The sequence below is a fragment of the Oncorhynchus clarkii genome, chromosome 3 (assembly GCF_045791955.1).
Source record: "Oncorhynchus clarkii lewisi isolate Uvic-CL-2024 chromosome 3, UVic_Ocla_1.0, whole genome shotgun sequence".
NCBI lineage: Eukaryota > Metazoa > Chordata > Actinopteri > Salmoniformes > Salmonidae > Oncorhynchus > Oncorhynchus clarkii.
The window spans coordinates 29,053,474-29,067,816 of NC_092149.1; the positions used below are offsets into that span (position 1 = coordinate 29,053,474).

At 42.1% G+C, this 14,343-nt stretch overlaps 1 protein-coding gene across 1 annotated transcript; it reads right to left on the reverse strand.

Moving 5' to 3' along the window:
- Positions 1-1,135: 1,135 nt before the first annotated feature.
- On the reverse strand, positions 1,136-11,003 carry LOC139405881 (protein rapunzel-like). Its single transcript, XM_071148318.1, has 2 exons — positions 10,963-11,003; positions 1,136-2,543 (listed from the first exon to the last, which is right to left on the reverse strand). Exon 2 carries the CDS (start codon positions 2,475-2,477, stop codon positions 1,293-1,295), a length of 1,185 nt encoding a protein of 394 aa, XP_071004419.1. The 5' UTR covers positions 2,478-2,543; positions 10,963-11,003; the 3' UTR covers positions 1,136-1,292.
- Positions 11,004-14,343: the final 3,340 nt, after the last annotated feature.

Below are 14,343 nucleotides of genomic sequence, written 5' to 3' on the forward strand. Positions count from 1 at the left end.
CAGCCACGTTTCACCTTCAATGCCCTTGCTGATGGAAGGAGGTTTTCACTCAAAATCTCACAATTCATGGCCCCATTCATTCTTTCCTTTACACGGATCAGTCGTCCTGGTCCCTTTGCAGAAAAACAGCCCCAAAGCATGATGTTTCCACCCCCATGCTTTACAGTAGGTATGGTGTTCTTTGGATGCAACTCAGCAATCTTTGTCCTCCAAACACGACGAGTTGAGTTTTTACCAAAAGGTTCTATTTTGGTTTCATCTGACCATATGACATTCTCCCAATCTTCTTCTGGATCATCCAAATGCTCTCTAGCAAACTTCAGACGGGCCTGGATATGTACTGGCTTAAGCAGGATTTGAGTCCCTGGCGGCGTAGTGTGTTACTGATGGTAGCCTTTGTTACTTTGGTCCCAGCTCTCTGCAGGTCTTTCACTAGGTCCCCCCGTGTGGTTCTGGGATTTTTGCTCACCGTTCTTGTGATCATTTTCACCCCACGGGGTGAGATCTTGCGTGGAGCCCCAGATCGAGGGAGATTATCAGTGGTCTTGTATGTCTTCCATTTCCTAATAATAATGCTCCCACAGTTGATTTCTTCAAACCAAGCTGCTTACCTATTGCAGATTCAGTCTTCCCAGCCTGGTGCAGGTCTACAATTTTGTTTCTGGTGTCCTTTGACAGCTCTTTGGTCTTGGCCATAATAGAGTTTGGAGTGTGACTGTTTGAGGTTGTGGACAGGTGTCTTTTATACTGATAACAAGTTCAAACAGGTGCCATTAATACAGGTAACGAGTGGAGGACAGAGGAGCCTCTTAAAGAAGAAGTTACAGGTCTGTGAGAGCCAGAAATCTTGCTTGTTTGTAGGTGACCAAATACTTATTTTCCACCATAATACATTCATTAAAAATCCTACAATGTGATTTTCTGGATTTTTTTTTCTCTCATTTTGTCTGTCATAGTTGAAGTGTACCTATGATGAAAATTACAGGCCTCTCTCATCTTTTTAAGTGGAAGAACTTGCACAATTTGTGGCTGACTAAATACTTTTTAGCCCCACTGTACATTCTTAAACACATAAAAATTAAGATAGTTTGAACTATCAAACTACACAAAAATCTACAAGGCCGATAAACAAATAAACAAGAGATTACATTTTACACAATCACCAGCTAAAGCATCAGCTATGTTTTACATATAAATAAAAACACCTCTAACTTATATATAAGCCATAATGCATTTTCTTCCTAGTTTTCCTCATAACTACTATATTTTCCATTCAGCTGTGAAACAAAAGGCTAATTAGGATGAACGCATATGTACACTTTTTGGTGTTTTCCATAGTAGTAACAACCCTCTTTGAAGTTGTTGCTCTCCACCACTTTCTTATAGGCGCTGACAGCATGCACCTGGCAGTTGGGGAGTCTTCTGCTGACGATCTGAGCCACATCCATCATGTTCCTCTTCAGCTTCTCCCCCTCAATCTGTTCTTTGATCAGATCCATGTTGATAAGCTTAGGTTGAACACTGAAAGAGATCACCACTTTGATGTTGTTTTTGGTCATCACCTCAAAGAAATTAGCTCCTCCTTCACTGCCATGGTACTTCTTTCCAGCTAGCCAGTTGAAAAAGAAAATGCGCTCCTTGTCATTGAAGACCCTGATAGACCAGCTCACCCAGTCATATTTATTCTTAAGGGTGTCCAATATGGATTTGGTGAAGCCAAGGTCAACAGAGCCAGGTATCTCCTCAAGCTGTTTTACCATGTCCTCTTTGGCTCTTGGGGCGAAGTTATCAATGATATCATCAATCACTTTTTTCATGCTCTCCTCAACTTGTTCCATCTGCTTAAGCCACTTCTTCAGCATCTGATACCCCACATCCTTTTTCTTGAGGCTGTTGTAACCCATGAAGGCAATGATGCCCTTCACAAAGAGCTTCTTAAGAATATCACAGAAATCTTCTACCGCAATTCTATTAAATTGTTCTGTTTCAACCACTGTCTGCAGCATGGAGCCACCTGAGGCATTCCCAGTAAAAGCATTGTAGAGGGCATCCAGGTTCAAGTCTTCTTCCAAGACCTCATAAGTTAAGAGGAATTCGTCCATTTTTTCTTTTTTTAAGTTGGGTTTGGCATTGAAAAACTCCTCAAACTTCTTGTACTGGTTGAGAATTTGTGCCTCCCAGTCAAAGTGTTGCTTATTCAAGGAGCTCTTCTGCAGCTCCCGGGAGATTTGGTCTTCCTCAGCCTGGATGCGTCTCAAATTCTGGTTGACTTTGAAGAACTGCTCAGTCAGGTACTTGGCGTTCTGTCCTTCTGGGTTGCTGAAGATCTCATAGGATGCTTGGAATACAGCCTCCAGGATGGGATGGAACTGGCCCACAGTGACTGCCAGGACCGCAGACGCCTGTCCTATGATATCAATCCCCTTTTCTAAATTGTCCTTGTTCTGCAGGAGCCATTCTTCCACACATTCTGTCATTTTGAGGGCTCTGTCACAGACTAACGTCCAACTAGGTCTTCAAAGAATCTTCAAATATGTTAATGTCTGAAAGAAAAAGAGGAAGAAACATAAAAACCAAACACCTGCAGACACCTGGCCCTCCATGGAATGAGTTTGACACCCTTGGTGTAGATAATTATTGTATCATCTAAACCACAGTGAAATATATTTCCCATAACCCAAAATATTGTATATTCAGCTGTTTGAAGCAGGTGTACAAAACCGAACGTAAAATTTACAAAAAGGAAACTTTAGAATGGGAAACATGGAAATAACACACAAATAACCGATCTAACACTACTTAGACTTGCTTTCAATGGTAAAGACGTTGTTGGGGAATAATCAGAATTGGTTGGTAACATAGGTAAGATGTTTTATATTCATCATATGTTTGTAAGTTACTTCTCATCAGAATGTTATTTTTGTATAATACTGTGGCGGGGTTGCAGTATCTGTTCTATGTCAAGACTAAGTTGTTTGGGCCGGAGAGAGGGGAGAGGTCAAGCGTGTATCTCTTGCCTCCACAATGTCTGTGTGCCAGTCAGTGTGTCTCTGTGATCTTGTCAAAATAGGATGGTTTTGATATATGCCTGTTGATATGGAGGATTGGTTTATGGTTCTGAGTTTGAGAAAAGAACATGTTTTAGGAGACAAAGCTGAACGATGAATTATGCCGATGCTGTCTTATCCTGTGTGTGTCTTTGCTATAAAGGAACTAATTTGAAATGTGGAAGGGACTCTCAGAGAATTCATTGATAGACACTGATCTGAGAGTCACAGGGTTGTGATAGAGCTCATATAATAAAAAATGGACTTTGTGATAACTAACTCTGACGTGTGTGTGGTTTGCTCTCATGATTTGGTAAATAGAGGAAATTTCCACGACAACGTATAACTCACATTTCTGTGTGAATTTGGTTGCCCAAAAAAGTTACAAATTGTAGCTTTAAGAATACATTAAATCATTGGAAATTGTAGAAGATTTTTGTAGTTAAATACAAAAAAAACGTTTTTAGACAGATAAGAAAAGATAATAAACAGGCCTTCTGAGTGGCGCAGTGGTCTTAGGTACTGTATCACAGTGCTAGCTGTGCCATTAGAGATCCTGGTTCGAGTCCAGGATCTGTCGCAGCCGGCCGCAAACGGGAAACCCATGGGGCGGCGCACAATTGACCCAGTGTGGTTAGGGGAGGTTTTGTCCATCAGGGATGTTCTTATCCCATTGTGCACTCACGACTCCTGTGGTGGGCTGGGCGCAATGCATGCTGACACGGTCGCCAGATGTATGGTGTTTCCTCCAACACATTGGTGCGGCTGGCTTCTGTTTTAAATGGGGATTGTGTCAAGAAGCAGTGTGGCTTGTCTGGGTTGTATTTAGGAGCATGCACGACTCTCCACCTTTGCCTCTCCCAAGTCTGTACGGGAGTTGCAGCGATGGGACAAGACTTTAAACTACCAATTGGATACCATGAAATCGGGGAGAAAAAAGGGTAAAACAAATATAGATGTATAAAGACAATAGACAACTCAGCATTTTACAGGACAAGTTGGGATGTTGGCTGGGACTTAATTCCCAACCTTTGACATAAAGAAAGAAAAAGAAGAAATCAGACAATTTTAACAAACATTAATGAGATCATATTTGCTCAGACCTACAGAACCTTCAGAAAGTATTCATTATGGACAAAACAAAATAATTCTCACTCATCTACACACAATACCCCATAATGACAAAGTTATTGACAGCGGAGTCTTTCTGGGTTCCGTCTCTAAGAGCTTTGCACACGTGGATTATACAATATTTGCACATTGTTCTTTAACTTCTTCAAGCTCTGTCAAGATGTTTCTTGATCATTGCTAGACAACCATTTTCAAGCCGATTTAAGTCAAGACTGTAAGCAGGCCACTCAGATACATTCAATGTCGTCTTGGTAAGCTTCTCCAGTGTATATTTGGCCTTATGTTTTAGGTTATTGACCTGCTAAAAGGTGAATTGGCATCCCATTGTTTGATGGAAAGCAGACTCAATTGGGTTTTCCTCTAGGATATGGCCTGTTTACTTATCTGTATTCCATTTCTTGTTAACTCCCAAAAAACTCCCTAGTCTTGCCGATGACAAGTTTTGGAATATTTATATTCTGTACAGGCTTACTATTTTTCACTTTGTATTTACTCCACAATACTAAATTAATTGACAATGTTGATCCATCCTCAGTTTTTTCACAGCCATTAAACTCTAACTGTTTTAAAGTCCCCATTGTTTGCATGGTGAAATCCCTGAGCAGTTTCCTCTCCAGCAACTGAGTTAGAAAGGATGCCTGTGTTTTGTACTGACTGGGTGTGTTGATACACCATCCAAAGTGTAATTAATAACTTCACCATGCTCAAAGGGATATTCAGTGTTATAGTTTTTTGACACCACACTCCACAAGCAAGCCCTGCAGGCTCTAGTTTTAGTTTCTCTTGATGATTGTCCAGTCATATTGTCAAGTGCTGCAATGAAGGACATACAGTAGTTAAGCTGCAGCTGGCCAGAACAGAGCGGCACGTTTTGCTCTTCATTGTATTCAGAGGGCTAATATCAATAGTATGCATGCCAGTCTGTATTGGCTAAGAGCTGAGGAAAGACTGACTGTTGGAAATTCCAACGTGTTTGCATAGTCAGCTTAGACAACTTACATTTTAGTCATATATCAGGTTCTCTTATCCAGAGCGACTTACAGTAGCAATTAGGGTTAAGTGCCTTGCTGAAGGGAGTGTCTACATATTTATTCACCGAGTCAGCTCAGAGAACCAGCGACCTTTCAATTACTGGCCCAACGCTCTTAACCACTAGGCTACCTGCTGCCCCCAACACACACACTTATCCCACCAGAAATGCAACCAGGAGATTTTTCACAATCCCCAGGTCCAAAACAAATTCATGGAAACGTACACTATTATAACATGATTGCATGGTACTCCATTCCATCTAATATACCGCAAGTGAACAGCAAATCTGGTTTAAAAAAAATGAATAATGCAGCACTTCACAGCACAACCTCTCCCCCTTGTTACCTACTTATTCTGTGTCTGTACTGACATGCATGTGTAAGTGATACATGCATACACACACTACATGGCTATGGTTTTTGTATATATGCAAATTGTAATGATACCATTTTTTTTTATTGAATGTTTGCTTTTTTATTTTTCGCCATCTACCAATAGCTGCCCTTCTTTGGGAGGCATTGGAAAACTTGCCTGGTCTTAAGGATCAACTGCTTTTTTCAATTTTCAACTAAAATGACATACCCAAATCTAACTGCCAGTAGCTCAGGACCTGAAGCACGGATATACATTTTCATGGTACCATTTGAAAGGAAACACTTTGAAGTTTGTGGAAATGTGAAAGAAATGTAGGAGAATATAACACATTAGATCTGGTAAAAGTTTAGGTGCTGCTGTGCGTTTTGTTGCTAACCTTACTTTGCTACCTGACAACTTGATGGTTTTTACTTATTAATTCCCGTTTATATTTTTTGTTTTTCCCTCGCTCTACTTTTTTTCATTCAACTTTTTCACTCTGGACGCTTTATCTGGACGTGGTTCGTCAGGACCTCCACCAGCCGAAGCTAAGTAATAACATTAACATGATGCCTTCTAATTGCAGTCGCTGTACTCATAATATACAGGAGAAGGATTGCCTTATGGCGAGGATAGCTGTACTGCAAGCCCAGCTTCAGAGGCAATTGTTAGGCAAGGGTAATTTCAGTGTAGGAAAGGATGAAACAGCGTCTGTGCCAACAGTAAGTACAGATAGTAGTATAAATCCCCTCGCACGGTCCCTGCAGCCGGACAACTCTCTCATGGCTTCTGGAGGGAAATGCCGTAGGAATGCTCAACCGGTGACGCTCATTCAGCCGACTTTCAACCGGTTCTCCCCATCAAGCAGCGAGTCGGAGTCTGAGGCCGAGCCTTCTCTGGTATCTACTGCTCTCGTTACGGGGTCTGAGACACCGAAGCCTCCCACCATTAGCTCTGACAAATTGAAAACCCTAGTCATTGGCGACTCCATTAACCGTAGTATTAGACTTAAAACTAATCATCCAGCGATCATACACTGTTTACCAGGGGGCAGGGCTACCATCTGAAGATGGTGCTGGCTAAAACTAAAACTGGCGAGTTTAGAGGGTATAGGGATATTGTTATCCACGTCGGCACCAACGATGTTAGGATGAAACAGTCAGAGTGTCACGCCCTGACCTTGGAGATCCTCTTTATGTCTCTATTTTGGTTTGGTCAGGCCGTGAGTTGGAATGGGCATTTCTATGTGTTGTGTTTCTATGATTTTATATCTCTATGTTTTGGCCGGGTATGGTTCTCAATCAGGGACAGCTGAACCATACTTAGGTGCCTTTTTTCCCAATTGTCTTGGTGGGAAGTTCACTTTCTTTATGGCACTTTGCCTTTGAGCTTCACGGTTTGTTTTTGTATTGTTTATTGTTTTGTCGGCGTCATTTTGATTATTAAAGGAAAAAGCTCACCACGCTGCACCTTGGTCCTCTCCTTCAAACAGCCATAACACAGAAGTCACCAAGCGCAACATAGCTTCAGCGTGTAAATCAGCTAGAAAGATGTGTCGGCATCGAGTAATTGTCTTTGGCCCCCTCCCAGTTAGGGGGAGTGATGAGCTCTACAGCAGAGTCTCACAAATCAATAGCTGGTTGAAAACTGTTTTCTGCCCCTCCCAAAATATAGAATTTGTAGATAATTGGCCCTCTTTCTGGGACTCATCCACAAACAGGACCAAACCTGGCCGTTGAGGAGTGACGGACTCGACCCTAGCTGGAGGGGTGCTCTCATCTTATCTACGAACATAGACAGGGCTCTAACTCCCCTAGCTCCACAATGAAATAGGGTGCAGGCCAGCTTAGTGGAGTCTGCCACTAGCACAGTCAGTGTAGTCAGCTCAGCTATCCCCATTGAGACCGTGTCTGTGCCTCGACTTAGGTTGGGCAAAACTAAACATGGCGGTGTTCGGCCTTAGCAATCTCACTGGAATAAAAACCTCCTCCATTTCTGCCATTATTGAAAAAGATTGTGATACCTCACATCTCAAAATAGGGTTACTTAATGTTAGATCCCTCACTTCCAAGGCAGTTAATGAACTAGGCAGTCAATTAACTAATCACTGATCATAATCTTGATGTGATTGGCCTGACTGAAACGTGGCTTAAGCCTGATGAATTTACTGTGTTAAATGAACCTCTAGTAACTCCCCATCCCGCATGAGGGAGCGTAATCATCGACCGACTTAAATGAAGCCTCACCTCCTGGTTACACTAGTGACCATATCCCCCGCCCATCCCGCAAAGGCGGAGGTGTTGCTGACATTTATGATAGCAAATTTCAATTTACCAAAAAAAAAAATATTTTTCATCTTTTGAGCTTCTAGTCATGAAATCTATGCAGCCTACTCACTCACTTTTTATAGATACTGTTGTACAGGCCTCCTGGGCCATATACAGCGTTCCTCACGGAGTTCCCTGAATTCCTATCGGACCTTGTAGTCATGGCAGATAATATTGTAATTTTTGGTGACTTGAATATTCACATGGAAAAGTCCATAGACCCACTCCAAAAGGCTTTCGGAGCCATCATCGACTTAGTGGGTTTTGTACAACATGTCCTGGACCTAGTTTTGTCCCGTGGAATAAATGTTGTGGATCTTAATGTTTTTCCTCATAATCCTGGACTATCAGACCACCATTTTATTAGTTTGCAATCGCAACAAATAATATGCTCAGACCCAAACCAAGGATCATCAAAAGTCGTGCTATAAATTCTCGGACAACCCAAAGATTCCTAGATGCCCGTCCAGACCCCCTCTGCTTACCCAAGAACGTCAAAGTACAAAAGTCAGTTAACCACCTAACTGAGGAACTCAATTTAACCTTGCACAATACCCTAGATGCAGTCGCACCCCTAAAAAACAAAAAGCATTTGTCATAAGAAACCAGCTCCCTGGTATACAGAAAATACCTGAGCTCTGAAGCAAGCTTCCAGAAAATTGGAACAGAAATGGCGCCACACCAAACTGGAAGTCTTCCAACTAGCTTGGTACCGTGCAGTATCGAAGAGCCCTCACTGCTGCTCGATCATCCTATTTTTCCAACTTAATTGAGAAAAATAAGAACAATCCAAAATACATGTTTGATGCTGTCGCAAAACTAACTAAAAAGCAGCATTCCCCAAGAGAGGATGGCTTTCACTTCAGCAGTGATAAATTCATTAACTTCTTTGAGGAAAAGATCATGATCATTACAAAGCAAATTACGGACTCTTCTTTAAATCTGCGTATTCCTCCAAAGCTCAGTTGTCCTGAGTCTGCACAACTCTGCCAGGACCTAAGATCAAGGGAGACACTCAAGTGTTTTAGTACTATATCTCTTGACACAATGATGAAAATAATCATGGCCTTCAAGCTGCATTCTGGACCCTATTCCAACTAAACTACTGAAAGAGCTGCTTCCTGTGCTTGGCCCTACTATGTTGAACATAATCAACGGCTCTCTATCTACCCGGATGTATACCAAACTCACTAAAAGTGGCAGTAATAAAGCCTCTCTTGAAAAAGCAAAAACTTGAACCAGAAAATATAAAGAACTATCGGCCTATATCGAATATCCCATTCCTCTCAATTTTTTTTGAAAAAGCTGTCACTAACCCTATTACAGGGGCTGAGTCACTGGCTTTACTGGTGCTCTTCCATGCTGTCCCTGGGAGGGATGCGTCACATGAGTGGGTTGAGCCCCCCCCCCTCCCTCCCCCCTCCCTTGGGTTGTGCCGTGGCAGAGATATTTGTGGGCTATACTCTGCCTTGTCTCAGGATGGTAAGTTGGTGGTTGAAGATTTCGCTCTAGTGGTGTGGGGGCTATGCTTTGGCAAAGTGGGTGGGGTTAAATCCTGCCTGTTTGGCCCTGTCCGGGGGTATCGTCGGATGGGGCCACAGTGTCTCAGCCTCCAGTATTTATGCTGCAGTAGTTTATGTGTCGGGGGGCTAGGGCCAGTCTGTTATATCTGGAGTATTTCTCCTGTCTTATCTGGTGTCCTGTGTGAAGTATGCTCTCTCTAACTCTCTCTTTCTTTCTTTCTTTTTTTTCTTTTTTTTAGGACCATGCCTCAGGACTACCTGGCATGATGACTCCTTGCTGTCCCCAGTCCACCTGGCCGTGCTGCAGCTCCAGTTTCAACTGTTCTGCCTGCGGCTATGGAATCCTGACCTGTTCACCGGACGTGCAACCTGTCCCAGACCTGCTGTTTTCAACTCTCTAGACACAGCAGGAACGGTAGAGATACTCTGAATGATTGGCTATGAAAAGCCAACTTACTCCTGAGGTGCTGACTTGTTGCACCCTCGACATCCACTGTGATTATTATTATTTGACCCTGCTGGTCACCTATTAACATTTGAACATCTTGGCCATGTTCTGTTATAATCTCCACCCAGCACAGCCAGAAGAGGACTGGCCTCCCCTCATACCCTGGTTCCTCTCTAGGTTTCTTCCTAGGTTTTGGCCTTTCTATGGAGTTTTTCCTAGCCACCGTGCTTCTACACCTGCATTGCTTGCTGTTTGGGGTTTTCGGCTGGGTTTCTGTACAGCACTTTGAGATATCAGCGGATGTAAGAAGGGCTTTATAAATACATTTGATTTGATTTGATTTGAAAAGATAGTACAAAGAAGAAAATATATATATATTTTTTTGTAACATCATTTTTTAAATGCAAGAGAAAGGCCATAATGTATTATTCCAGCCCAGGTGCAATTTAAATATTGGCCACAAGATGACAACAACGTATGTGCAAAGTTTTAGTCTGATCCAATGAACCATTGCAATTCAGTTAAAAATGTTGATTCAAGACTGCCCAATTGTGCCTAATTTGTTTATTAATAACTATTCATGTTTTTCAAAACTGTGCACTCTCCTCAAACAATAGCATGGTATTATTTCACTGTAATAGCTACTGTAAATTGGACAGTGCCATTAGATTAACAAGAATTTGAGCTTTCTGCCAATATCAGATATGTCTATGTCCTGGCAAATGTTCTTGTTACTTGCAACCTCATGCTAATCGCATTACATTAGCTCAACCATCCCGCAGGGGACCCACCAATCATGAAGAAGTTACGAAAAATACATACTGGGAAATTTTCCTGGTTTAGAATTTGTCCGATCTTCACAAAATATTTGAATGAGGAAGAATGATTTTATTTTATATATTATATTTTTAGATCTTTCAAAACCAATTCCTCACTTTTTCATATAGGTCTCAGAGGTATCCTATACTTCCCATATAAGATCAGTTCGTAAAAGAACAGAAAATCTGGATAAACAAAACTTGACAAACTTGATGGTAATAAAAACTTCCCAGAGAGATAGACAAAATGGAGCACGATAAAGAAAAGAGGAAGAAACTCACCTCTGATAGTCCAATAAAGTATCCAGGGTGGTGCCGTCCAGTTGTCCAACTGTGCCTCTGAACACCAGTCTCCTAGTGTTGGGATGTATATGTAGTCTCTCTCTCTCTCTCTCTCTCTCTCTCTCTCTCTCTCTCTCACTCACTCTCGGAGGGATGAGGGGAAGGACCTGATATACAGTACCAGTCAAAAGTTAGGGGACACCTACTCGTTCTAGGGTTTTTCTTTATTTTCACTAACTTCTACATTGTAGAATAATAGTGAAGACATCAAAACTTCAAAATAACACATATGGAATCATGTAGTAACCAAAAAAGGGTTAAACAAATAAAAATCTATTTTAGATTTGAGATTCTTCAAGGTAGCCACCCTTTGCCTTGATGACAGCTTTGCACACTCTTGTCATTCTCTCAACCAGCTTCATGAGGAATGCCCCATGTATCGTTCTGCTGTCAGATGTCGCACTATGCTAACTAATTTCCACCAAAAAGGGACTCAACGGTGTGTGGTGTGATGGGTGGTAATGACTGATGCTGGAAAACACACTGACCAGTAGGTGTCAGTGTGATGAATGAAAACTCAGCTGTAAAATCCTCCCACTGGGTATAGACGTCAATTCAACGTCTATTCCACATTGGAAACAATGTTTATTCAAGAAGTGTGTTTCCAGTGGGCTACTTCCTGAATCCTATTTCCAAAATATTCCAAAATACATCATTTGAGATCTCCCCTATCCTGTCAAACATTATACAGTAGTTCACTATCCAGTGTGGGAAAATCCTAAATCATTCATCCATTACCCATTTACCAGCAGGGTTTGTTGTTCATTTTCAAAGCAAAGAGAACTGAAAACTTCAGATGGGTAACTTCAGAAAGTCTCTCTCTCACGTAAAATAGTATCAATTGAAAATAAGGCCACATGAGCTGTGTTCGAATGCTCATACTTACCGCACTAACCATATTATTTGTGACGTTAATTGAGTATACAGTACGCTTATTGATCATAGTATGGATATTGTTAGTATGCCAAAAGTTCCCGGACTAAATTCGCCAAAATACGAAGCATACACGCAGTGGACCCTATTTCCGTGCTTTTAGGGCGTGCAGAAGGTGAGTTTAATAATAATAAACATGAAGATAATACATAACAGGAGAAGCGTACTGAACGTAACCAAAACTAATACTGCCCGAAGACTGAGGCTTTTGAGGGCTTTAAAAAGGGAGGGTAATCAGGGTGGTGATGAAGTACAGGTGTGTGTTACAATGGGGAGCAGGTGTGCTTAATGATTGCCAGGTGTGTGCAAAGCGGGTTACCAGGACCGGTGGTTAGTAGACCGGCGACGTCGAGCGCCTGAGTGGGAGAGCGGGAGTAGGCATGACAGTACCCCCTTCCTGACCCGCGGCTCCGGCTGCAGGACGACCCCGAGGGCGAGGAATGTGGGTGGAAATCATGGACGATGTTGAGATCCAGGATGTCATCCTCCGGGATCCAACAGCACTCCTCTGGACCTTACCCCTTCTGTTCCGAGCCCCACAACGTCGGCAGTCCAGGTGGAGCTCCAATCGATGTCCAGGTCGAGGTGGAAAGGTGTCGCGGGGACGGCACCAGCCAAGGGACCAGCAACCACTGGCCTGAGGAGGGAAACATGAAAATAGGGTGAGATTCTGTAGTTAGTGGGGAGTTGTAATCTGTAGGTTACCTCGTTGGCCCTCCGGAGGACATTGAAGGGACCCACAAGCTGGCAGTCTTCTGACGGCAGATGGCGTACTGGAGTCTCACGTGGGCATCATTCAAAACCTCCTCTGCGAGCCTGAACCACTCGTCCACCGCAGGAACTTCGGTCTGTCTCGGGGTCCACGGAGCCAGGGCTGTCTGACAGGGGGTCAGCCCGGTGGAGGAGTGATACAATGAATTCTGGGTGTACTCCTCCCAGGGAAGGAACCAGGCCCATTCCCCCTGCCGGGCCTGGCAGTGACTCCAAAGTAACCTCCCCAGCTCTTGGTTCAAATTAAATAAAATTGTATTGGTCTCATACACATATTCAGCAGATGTTATTGCGGGTGTAGTGAAATGCTTGTGTTCCTAGCTCCAACAGTGCGGTGGTATCTAACAATTCACAACAATATACACACACATCTAAAAGTAAAAGAATGGAATTAAGAAATATATAAATATTACATTGAGCAATGTCGGAGTGGCATTGACTGACTAAAATACAGTAGAATATAATACAGTATGTAAACATTGTTTAAGCATTATTAAAGTGACTAGTGTTCACGTATTAAAGTGGTCAGTGATTCCAAGTCTATCTACACTACCGTTTAAAAGTTTGGGGTCACTTAGAAATGTCCTTGTTTTTGAAAGAAAAGCACATTTTTGGTCCATTAAAATAACATCAAATTGATCAGAAATACTGTGTAGACATTGTTAATGTTGTAAATGACTATTGTAGCTGGAAACGGATGATTTTGAATGGAATATCTATATAGGCGTACAAAGGCCCATTATCAGCAACCATCACTCCTGTGTTCCAATAGGACGTTGTGTTAGCTAACCCAAGTTTATAATTTTAAAAAGCTAATTGATCATTAGAAAACCCTTTGCAATTATGTTAGCACAGCTGAAAACTGTTCTGATTTAAAGAAGCAATAAACCTGGCCTTCTTTAGACTAGTTGAGTATCTGGAGCATGATTTAAAAACACCAATCGGTACAACTTCTTCCACTTGAAAAGTAATTTCTAAGGCGTTCCAAGCCGATGGCGCGGGGTACATAAAAGCCCTTTTACCAAATTCAGTTCCGACATTTGGAACATTTAGCAGGATAAAGTCCTGCGAACAAAGAAAGTACCCACCACATTTATGAACAATAAAAATGCCATAAATCAAAGTATACCAGTGACTGAGCCTACGATTGACAGGAGAAGGCCAGCCAACCCTGTTTAATAAAGTGCAGAGTTTTGCAGTTTAAAACGAATCTCAATGCTCCATGGTAAAGGGTGTCAACTGATCTCAAACACTGAGCTGAAGCATTCATATATAAAATATAACCATAGTCTAGTATAGGCATAAATGTAGCTGATACTAGCCTCCTTATGGCTTCAAAAGAAAAACAGGCCTTATTCCTAAAATAAAATACAATTTGTCTATATTATTTATATAAATAGTGAATAAGAGGGGGCCAAAAGCCCTGGGTACAGAGCCCTGGGGCACACCATTACAGACTGACAATTTAGCAGACATGAGCCCATCAAATTGAGTGTTCTACCAGACAGATAGTTAGCAAACCATGCAACTGCATGCTCCGAAAGACATACGCTCGACAATCTCTGCCTCAGTATAGCACAGTATCAAAAGCCTTTAGAGAGATCAATAAAAAGTCAG

Coding starts and splice junctions, on each gene's coding strand:
- LOC139405881 (XM_071148318.1), bottom strand. CDS start 2,477: ATGACAGAATGTGTGGAAGAATGGCTCCTGCAGAACAAGGACAATTTA.